This window comes from Lolium perenne, chromosome 2 (genome assembly GCF_019359855.2).
Source record: "Lolium perenne isolate Kyuss_39 chromosome 2, Kyuss_2.0, whole genome shotgun sequence".
Lineage (NCBI taxonomy): Eukaryota > Viridiplantae > Streptophyta > Magnoliopsida > Poales > Poaceae > Lolium > Lolium perenne.
Genome location: NC_067245.2, coordinates 272425915 through 272437080, shown reverse-complemented (window position 1 = coordinate 272437080; position 11166 = coordinate 272425915). Strand labels below are relative to the sequence as shown.

Below are 11166 nucleotides of genomic sequence, written 5' to 3'. Positions count from 1 at the left end.
GTTCCATGGATGGTCCCTTACCTATGGTATCAAGCGATAGCAATATCATCCTACAAATCGAACTGAGCACGTAAGCGTGCAAAGCGGGCCATATCACGCCAGGTATTTTTAAGCGCCTGAAAGCTACATATCTGTCTGGCATCCCTTTCAGAACTCAGACGGAAATCACAAAATGATTTACCTAATCTGACTGACAGATGCACAAATACCAAACTGAATTACTACCACTGCTTTATGCAAAACCATTAACGTGTACAAACGGACATCACAAAACTCATGTCACGGGCTAACATAAGCATTTGTTAACCGAGTGTTGCCTAACCATTTTTAATTGCCGGCGCATGCACGCGGTGTCCCTTTCCGGTGAAGAAACAAACTGATGACGAGACAAAGGGATGCACCGAACATGCAAATCTGTGTGAAAAACGCATTCTTTTTAACTAGCTTATCCAGCTAGCTGTTGTGCTCCACGGGCTTCTTCTTGTCAAGAGTTTGCCAGCCACTACGCTCCAAAAAGGCATCCCAGGTAGTAGCTTGACAATGTGTCGTTGGATCAGAGCAGAGGGAACATCATATATATAATGTGGAGATGGTCTTAAATTTCTAGATATGTCGGTAATTAATTTGGAATTGGCAACATAATTAAGTCAGCATGAATGTATGTTTTTTAATGTTTAGCTATCATCTTTAGGAGGTTAGCAACCAAGTATTGCAAGAGTATTCTCTTTTGATTAGAACCAAATTACAGGCATGCGAGCTAATTAGCAGAAATGAGGGTATACAAGTATTCTTTTAAAAAAGGGCATATAAAGATAGGTTTTGTCCTGATGCTCTACCCTATACAAAGATTCAGAATGCAAGAATCTTCCTTATCTTCTGTAGCAGCAGAAATCTTAATTAAACATATAATGAGATCCTTAAAATCACATAAACTAGCATGCTGATGTGTTTAACAGGATATGGATGCTTACACCTCAACCAATTTAAGCATACAGAAAAATGGGTAGCTCAATATAGCTCTTCTGGAAGACACATTGGACTCGAAAACTGTCAAAATACAATATGAGGTAACAAGTCATGTTCTAACAGTTAAGGGTATCTTTTCCACGGATTCTTATGTAGCTTCTATCGTTCTTGTTAACCATAAATGCCCATTGTTCATCTTTCCAATTGAAGAACGATATCATATCTGCAAATGCTTAGATAGCTCGTTGTCTCTTACAGCAAGTACTTACTCTTAGTTTCTTGAACTAGAATTTTCACAGGCCATTGGTAGATCGACCCAAAGAAAATAAGTAAATCTGGCAAACTTTGGATAACCATGGTAACGGACAAATAGATGCAGTAATAGCTTTGGGTAAGTATAACAGTATGAAAACTAGTAGTCTTGTGGTGGATCTTACACTACTCCATAGCTAGCTTAGCTTATACGCAAGTCGAAATTGTTGTGTGAATAGCAGCAAAGAACCAATATATAGACAAATATGTACATAAGTCGTTGAAATTGTACATAATAGAACACATTAATGCATGTGAAACATATCAATAAGCTTTGCCTAGGATATAGTAGTTTGTTATCTTGAAAAAATCCTTCTTAATTTAAAGAACATTTTGCTTCAAGGATTTAACCATAGTATCAGAACACTTACCATGCCAATACTCTGCTTACCGCTCCCTAAGACAAACTGATCTTCATACGATAGTACTTCTATGAAGGAAGAATACATGAGTGATATTGGTTCGGCTCACATCTCATTCGAGGATCAGCTCGAGAAGGACATGAACCGGAACAATACCACGCCATGTCCTCTTCTTCTTTCTCCATCCTTGTTCTCTCGATCGTTGCCTACTTGCCTAGCTAGCTGGTTGCTCATCTCAAAAGTATGTGTTGTTTGGCCATGGCTAAGCTGCCATAGCATGGCCTTTTAATGGAGTGTGCAAGTGTGTTAGGTGGTTTCATGGACCATGGTGGAGCCACGTATAGCAATTTTCAGCAGCCTACCCCTGTCCTTTGGAACTTCTATAGTTGGAATAAAAATTTGCAACTTGCTTACGGATATGATAAACCTAACCGCCTATCGGCCAATGGTAAGGCTGGTCTACTGACCTTGTGATCCAGCTATTAAACTTTGTTCTGTTAGCTAACTCTATTTATTGCTTTATGCTACTATTAGGGTAATCCCCCGTAGGCGAGCCTTCACAAAATAGCGTTCGGACACTGATTTAAAAATGACCTACCTAGAGGCGACTGTAGGTACTTTTTGTTTTGAAAAATCAGCAAAATCTAAATCGAGTGTAGACATAGTAGTATATATTTATGTTTTTTTTGGGTAAGCGGCGCAACTACTTCATTCACGATAGTCCAGTTTCAACTTCTGTAATATAATGAAGTTCCTCGCTTGATTAGTTGATTTCACATTCAGTTTTGGTACATTAGCACCAACTCCCGTCGCTGTTTGGTGTTCCTTATGCGTAAGTTTTTCTTGCTTTCTCACGTATAGTACCGTGAAATTTTTATTTCTGCTAGCATCTCGCCAAAATATGTGTTCAGAACTGGGGATTCATATGTAAAATACACATTAAGACACCAAAGTCAAGTCCACATGTTCAAATAGATAACGAAATGCCAACACACATGCCGCAAGTTCACAGGGTTTCCTTGGACAGTTTTTTTCTTCCTTTTGAAACAAGACAAAAGATGACTTACCATTTTCATTAAATTAAGGAGAAGACTTTGGAGGCCTTTTAAGACGAAATGCCAGGACACCTTGTAGGACTTTGAAGAAAGAACTATTCCCCAGGAATTACAACTCCAAGTCGGCACCTCCCCTTTGATCTAACGATGATAGTTGAGGTGGCGGTTGTATGATGCTGGAAGACATATGCATTTCGCTCCTTCCAAATTTCTCATGACACAGAGCATAAATAACGAGGCCATAGCCTCCCCCTCTCTAACGTTAATCGTGTCCACAAATCTTCGATGCTTGCATCATTGGCCCACGTAGATTTGGTAGTGTCGACGACGTGGGCTTAGCCCAGTGGTTGGGGTCGCAGTGGCGCACCCCAACGACCGGAGTTCGATTCCTGTCAGGGACGAATTTCGGAATTGTCACGCCAAGTCCCGCTTCTACTATATCAAAAAGTGTCTAGTTCCTCCTAGACACGGTTTCATTTTTTAGATTTGGTAGTGTCGTGGAAGCCACTCCAAGCTAGAATTGCCATCCAAATTTTAACAGTGAAACGGCACTTGAAGAGAAGGTGAGCCACCGATTGTTAAATTTAATTGCAAAGTGGACAATTTTGGCAATTTGGCTATCCCCTTGGTTGAAGCCGGTCGGCGACTCGGCATCCTATTTTGCATGAATCGGTCGGAGCTTACTCTTGCAGCCGCCCTCCAGCTGCCGTGGCTGCTATCCTGGCAGCGAGACGCCGACACGGCTTTGTCATGACAAAGATAAAAACTTCATTAACTTGCTAGCTGTTGTAGGACGTACGTACGAATACCGCGGGAAACCAGCAAGAATGTAGGGACAATACAAAATTTGTTTATGAATTAGTACCAGGTTGAAATCGCCATCAACAAGAGATGCGCTTCAGTCACCGAATCTCTATACGCACCAATCGATCTCGATTCTCAGTTCCTCGCTCAGCTGCACTGCGTGCGCGAGGAAGCTGGTTAAATAACTACAGCAGCCAAGAATTGCACACGCGGTTAGTTGCTAGCTAGCTGGTGGTGATCGAGTAGAAAAAACCGTACATACACACGCATACGGCACGGCGGCTCTGCTGTTGGCTTGGCCAATGGCGGAGCAGAAGGTCGCCCTCTGGACAAACCGTTGACGCATTTGTTAAGGTCAGCCAACGAATCGTTTCACAAATTATACAGCAATGGACCTACGTGTTCACCAGGGTGGATTAAGAATGGGGGCACGAGCAGTCCTCGTGGTGCTACCGCCGTTAATTGGAGTATCATGATACGGTGACCGATTGCACTACGGTAAAGTCTTTGCTGTTGACCTTTCCTCGGCCGGCCGTCGTGGTTAAAAATGCATTCTGGACTTGACCTAACATTTTTTTAAGAGAGACAGAGAGCTATAGGTGTTATGTAAAGTATAAATTTTTTGCGAAATTATGTAACTCTAGAATGCACATTTTCCATTTGATTGACCATTTCAAAAGTTTTCACTACATTTCCAAAATGGAATAGTCCATCAACCATTTCCCTTCTAGACTATATCAGCTTGAGTGTGCACCCCGTTCTTGAATATGTTTGATGCGTGAGTGCTCTTTGTCATTTTTCACAACAGGTCTACCTTTGTTGACCATTTCATGCACTCTGTTTGTAAGGTGGTTTGGCCTTATTGTCCTAAATCTTACTTGATAACACGATGTCGATCTATGTGCATATGTGGATGCAGATGCAGAAGCCAGTAGATTGATCCTCTGTTATAGAAGAAAAACACTATGTCTAGCCGTCCTCCTAGGCAACCACTCCACTTCGTAAACTATCGATTGACCATTTCAAAAGTTTTCACTACATTTTCAAAAAGTTCATCAACCCTTCCCCCTCTAGACTATGACGTGAGTGTGCACTCCGGTCTTGAACGCGTTTGATGCATGAGTCCCCTGGCTACCTTTGTTTGCCATTTCACGTACTCTGTTTATAAGGTGGGTTGGCCTCCTTGCCTTAAATCTTATTTGATAATTCGATGTCTATGTGCATACATGGATGCAGAAACCAGTAGTCTAGTCATCGTTCCTATTTCATAAGCAACCACTTCACTTCGTAAACTATCGATTGACCATTTCAAATGTTTTCACGACATTTCCAAAATGGAATAGTTCATCAACCCTTCTTCTTCTAGACTACATCGGAGTGAGTGTATACTCAGTTCTTGAAGGCGTTTGATGTGGGAAAATGCCACTTAACCGCAAATGCTTTTTGTCATATTTTGCAACGGGTCTATCTTTGTTGGCCATTTCATGTACTCTGTTTATAAGCTGGTTTGACCTCATTGCCTCAAATCTCACTTGATAATGCGATGTCTATGTGCAGCTATGGATGAAGACACCAGGAGATTTATCCTTAATTCAAAGAAGAAAAAGATTATGTGTAGTCATCCTTCCTAAGCAACCATTTCACTTCATAAACTTTCCATCTCCGTTCAATTTAATTCCCAACTGATTATTTCTTTATAGACTTGACTGATTCTGGTGATGAACATGGTTGGTGAAGGCAACAACGGGGCCTCTAAGGGGCCTGCTTAATTGGTTTCCAACAATGGACTAAATCATATGCCATGGGCCAAAAATCAATCGTCTGGTAGTCCACAATGAAAAAGATTCTCTGCACAACACGGTTCTTAAAGTAGTCCAGATGCAGGCAAAATATGGCCCAAGAGAAATGCTCGATTTTGGCATTTCTTCGTGGCCAGGCTCTGCCGAACGCAAAAGTGAGCTCTCGTGGCTGAAGACATACGAGCATGTTTAGGTAATCTTGCCACTAGTCTGCATCATTTTAATCATTCCCGATCTATAAAACGGTGGGTCGGTTCGAAATATGTTGAACACGAAAAATATGCGTATTGATGTTACGAATGAATTCCCATGAATAGCTTCTGGTTTACTCGAGTATTTGAATGGCAATTTCGTGTCCCATTTGAAGTTTCTTTTGGCCAAATTTAGTCTAGATTTTCGCATTTGTTCGCGCGATTCCAAATTCCCTTAAGGAGTAGCTTCATCTCACCATCGCGCGACTGTTGTGTTCATAGTTTTCTATTTTAACATTCGTACGTATATGAGTACATCTACGCCTTTCTAATACACTGTACATAGTTGTAGATCTACTCGTTTACGAATGTCGAAACCGAAAACTTTGAACATAAAAGTAGTAGGAAATGATGAGGTGAAGCTACTCTCTGAAGGAATTTTGAAATGGTCCACTGTGTGCGAAAAGTTGATAAAGCTCGTTCAAAAAATGTTAAAAAAGGAACATGAAACCGAGTTTGAAATGCTCGATGAACCGCACGGGAATAGAATCACAACATCAAGACCCATATTTTTCATGTAGACCTCATCTCGAATAGATGAATGATTAGATAGATTAGAGGTGATTATGATTGAACTAGTTTAGTTAACCACAACTCTCCAGAACATGCAGCCTACCAATCGTACTGTATCTGGTTTCTCTAACCGAACCCAAGTAAAATTGTTAGTATCCAAACGCAGTACCAAAGTTGGCCCAAGTCACTAGCGGACCAAATTGCATGCAACGGGACGAAAAGGCCAAAATCTAATGTGAGCAACCAATTAGGCCCTAAAGGCCCATAGCACTGTTACACGAGTGTGTAAACAATGAGAAGGGTGGAACTAAGGGTTGAGAAGACGACGTGGCACTATAGAAGATTGGGTATCGTTTTCTTGTTAGCAGTATCGTATCGTAAAATTGTAATATCGTGATACTATGAGATTTTACTTTTTTTATAAAATATATAATTATATATTTATATTAATAATATACCTTAAATAGATTTAAATTTATTTTTAAATTTGAAATTTGAGCATATTTTATGCATTTTGTAGAGGTTGACATTAAATGATACATTTATATAATATAAATACAGGCTGACTCGTACAATGCATGATACAAGCATAACTAATCACGAACCCACAAAGCAAAAGACTAGACATGTATGCTTGAAAACAATACACACAAATGACTAGCTGGCCGATTTTTTACACGTACAAACTTCTTTTTTATACCCATCTCAACCAAATTAATGAAGTTGCATGGTTTAGATACTTAGTTAGCCTTGATACTATAAAAGAAAACTTTTACTCTTGAGTTTGCCACATCCTTGTGTCCTTAGAGTATGTGCAATGGTTGATAAGGATATCTTATCTTAACCCTGTCACGTAATCTAGATATAACAATAAAACATGATGTACAATAAGTTGTTTTTTAATCTTATCTTTAGTAACGAGACATCCTAAATTTGTGGTGAGAGAGATTGTGGTAAGAGATGATCTCTTAGCTAAGAGAAGGCAAAGTCTTTTTTCATCTTTCTCTTTCCTCCACATCAGCGTTTATCCTACGTGGCACTGCTAGGATATCATCATTGTACATGCCCTTATATTTTTTGGAGTGGGATCATATTGTATCTTCTTTGTATCGGGATACTAAAGATACCATAACATATATTGGGATACAGCTAAGATAGTAGTACAGATTAGATATCATCATATACATATCGATTAATTATGGCAGTATCGTAAAATCGTAAGATACTACAAATGTATTGGATACATATAACCATGGACATTACCCGTGATAATGGATACACCGAGCCACTTTGTCTTTAACACGTTTATCTAAATTGATAATAAAGGCAAACGCAAGCCGAAGCATGCATTTATCGAAAGCAATTTCGGTTCCAAGACTATTACATCTATACTTTTGTTATAGACAAAAATAAAGTTCAACCGTGTTGTTTAGTCTTTACTAGCGGGAAGCTGCCACGATATGCAAGCCGAATCCGGCCAAAATACCATGATTTTATTCTAGAAAAGTCAACCTAAGTAAAGTTTGATGAAACTGTTAGAAAACTATCAAAAGCCACAATAATATGGATATCATATAATAACATATCTCATGATGGTTCTAAGGGTGTTGGGTTTGTTTTGTAGTTTTGTACATATTAACATTTTCTATTAAAAACTCGGTCAAACTTTACGCAGTTTAATTTTTCGAAAAAAATATAAGCCTTACTCTTTAAAACAGAGGTAGTAATACTCTACTTCCTTTGTGTGAAAATAGGAGTCACATATTCATTTAGATACACATACTCCCTCTGGTCTGAAAAGATCGATGCGGAGCTAACGACCATCAGTGTATAAATATGTACACTCCCGCGTCGATTAAATTCGACTGGATGTAGTACATGGTAGTATCTACACAAATGTGTGACATCTTTTTTTAGACCAAGGGAGAAATTTTTTTACACCAATATTTAAAATAAAAATAAACTACACGTGAGAGTTTTGCGGGATCCTATTTGACACCTTAGCTTCAACATTCTTTCTCACAAGTGGGAGTGGGGAGGCTTTCTCAAAAACAGTTTAAAAAGAAAGCGAGACATGGTTAGTTTTTTTTTATTAAAGGCCGGAGGGGAGGACTAGCTAAGGGAGGTTCAAGTCTCCGCGCTGTTGAGGGGCTTGCTTGGTGTCCCGGCTTCACAGCAGCGGTTTGGAAGTGGAGGCAGCAACACAGGTGAAGCGCAGAGTCCTACCTTTCAGGGTGAAAACCCAAGGTCTGGCCTTAACTGGTTGTGCCTGGCATTGACCTTGGTGGAGGCATTGTTTTGAGAGCGGGAACTATCTTCAGGGTGAAAACTTAAGATCTTTGATCGGGCGACGACGGTGTTTGAGCATTGTTCCCTTCTTGAAGGCATCGTTTTTTGGAGAGTCTGTAATTCAGGTGTTGTCATGGTGGTGGATGTATTATTGTTGTTAGGCCCGAGATACTGTAGCGGGACTTTTGTTTCTTAGTTTTCTTTTCCTTTTTTTGGCTGTGTGCATCCGTAGTGCCATTAGGGTGGTGCGTTGTTGCAGAGGCTGGGTGTAATTGGTATCTTCTTGATATTAATATATTCCATTTATCGAAAAAATGGTTAGTTTTTTTTTGTTTCAGTTTTTTGAATTTATTTAATCTAAATACCCCCAATAATTTGGGTGGGAAATGCATACTTTTATTTTGAAAAAAAGAAGATATCACCTTTTTGTTTTACGTGAAGAAAGTATCACTCACTGGTACGAAATGTGGAAACCATATGGACTGCTAGAAGCCCGATTGGGCCAAAATGAATAAACGATGCTCCAGTGTTCCGCCCCAACAGCCACCGCCACTCCGCCAGCAAGTGAAGCCTGCCGCCTCGCCTCCACACCACCAAAGCCCTAACTAAGCCTCAGCCCGCACCGGCCGCCGACGTCGCTCGCCGCCATGGCCGGCACCGTCGAACAGCCCCAGCACGGCGTCCCCGGCGGCTCCCGGCGCGTCTACACGCCGCGCCAGCCGGAGGGCCTCAACCTCCTGTCGGCCCGCGTGCTGTACGACCTGCCGACCTCGCCGGAGTGCCTCTTCGAGCCCCGCCAGGGCCGCTCCTGGGGCGACAGCCTCTGCTTCTACGCCGGCTGCGCTTTCCTCTCCGGCGCGGCGGCGGGGACCGTCGCGGGGTTCAGGCGCGCGGCGAAGGAGGCGGAGCGTGGGGAGTCGCTCAAGCTCCGCACCAGCCGCGTGCTCAACCAGTGCGGCTCCGTGGGGCGCCAGTACGGCAACCGTGCCGGCGTCATCGCGGTGCTCTTCGCGTCGGTGGAGAGCGGCGTTGGTTGGCTCCGCGACAAGGACGACTGGCGCAACACCGTCGCCGCGGGGCTCGGAACCGGCCTGCTCTACCGTGCGCCTTCGGGCCCGCGATCCGCGATCGTCGGCGCCGTGCTCGGGGGTCTCATGGCTGGTGCCGCCGTCGCAGGGAAGCATGAGCTCGAGAGGTACGACTCTCCTATGGCCGTCTAAATCGCAAGACTCATTTAGCAAGTGTCGATGATCAACTGGGATGGTGGGAGCTGTAGTATTTTGGCCAAGTCCTTATATCAGTTGTGTGTATGAGTGTTATCTGGATTAACAAGCTTTATTGGTGATGCTTAGAGCGCTGGTGTGCACTCTATCGAATTAGCTCAACGTGAAAATGTCTAAAAGTTATCTCCTTTTTATCTGAATCTTTGAACTCAATGCTGTTATGGTGATTGGTGATGCTATGTTGCTCTATGTATGGTGGGTTAATGCAATGCGGGATGTGTGATTCAGAATTTTGTCTTGTTCTATTTCTGGTGTCTGCATATTGTGCATTTTAGTTGCTACTGGACGTGATGGATTCGTGTTCAACTGTGAAGGTGTAACATTTGTTTCTGTTCTATATTGTTTTTTATGTAAAATATGTGCAGCGCTGTTTGCACTAAACTGGATCCTCCAGTTATTCCTCTGTTACTGTGTGAACAATCTTGTCAGAACATGAACTGTTAAAATCCAATTCTGCTCCTGCCTAGGCGCTAGTTACATCAATCTGTCAACGGTTAAGGCAAGACATACCAAAATGCTTCTAAATTCTAATATTAGGTCAATCTGTCAAAATTCTGATATTACATCAAAATTCTGATGCGTATTACAAAGGACTAAATGTTATCGCCTCGTGTTTGGAACTTCAAGCTCAAGATTGTGATGGTGATGCTATATTGCCATACATACCATGGATTAATGCTGTGCTGTCTGCTGTATGTGTGATTGTTGCAGAATACATCTTTGTCTGATTGTTTAGCGTCTTCAAATATGGTGCATTTGGTTTGCTACTGGAAGTGTTTTGTTAGTGTGGCTACTAGTATGTAAATTGAGCATAAAAGCCTCTGTTTTATATTCCATTGCAAGTAACTGTATGTGCTGCTATTCCTCGTTTTATGGATATGCTGTCTGCATTTTTGTGGATAAGTGTCTGATCATGAACTTTTGTAAGCACTGATGCAAATCCAAACCTATTCTCAATTGGGACTACTGACAATCTCAAATATTTATCCAGTCTGCATTATTGCTTTCAGTTAGATCCAGCATCTTGATAATTTTACTGCAATGGACATGTTAATATGATTGTAGGCTATGGTGTCGGAGTACTGAAAGCAATAACTTTAACATTGGCAATTTTAGATTGTTTGTACTTTAATAGGTTTGGATGCCAAATTGCAGACGTTAGTCTTGATTTTCTACAGGCGGGAGTAACTTGTAGTTATACTCAACTATTCTTATCGTTCAGAGATATATTGATCAGGCCTGATAGATTGCATCTCAATTTCACGTGTGATTCTAGTTAGCTAGTGTTTGGTGTTAGGTTTTTTTTGTATGTTCTGGGCTTCTGGGCCATACAGGAGAGCATTTGATGTTAGATTTGGTACTGCCTTTTAGAATCCTTGCCACCCTTTCAAGCCTTATCAGAACAGTAACTTTCATTTGATAATCTGTGGAAATTTAACTTCTTGAGAGTACAAAGACTATCATTTCCACTGCTGCCCTTTTGTTTATATGGTTACTATATCGTCAAGGCATCCCAAAAAATTGTTTTTGAC

General features: G+C 41.3%; 1 protein-coding gene across 1 annotated transcript; it reads left to right on the top strand.

Moving 5' to 3' along the window:
* The first annotated feature begins 8911 nt into the window (after nt 1–8911).
* On the top strand, nt 8912–9787 carry LOC127330622 (mitochondrial import inner membrane translocase subunit TIM23-2-like). The gene has a single exon (XM_051356772.1). The coding sequence runs from the start codon at nt 8999–9001 to the stop codon at nt 9569–9571; it is 573 nt and encodes a 190-aa protein (XP_051212732.1). The 5' UTR covers nt 8912–8998; the 3' UTR covers nt 9572–9787.
* The last annotated feature ends 1379 nt before the right edge of the window (nt 9788–11166 follow it).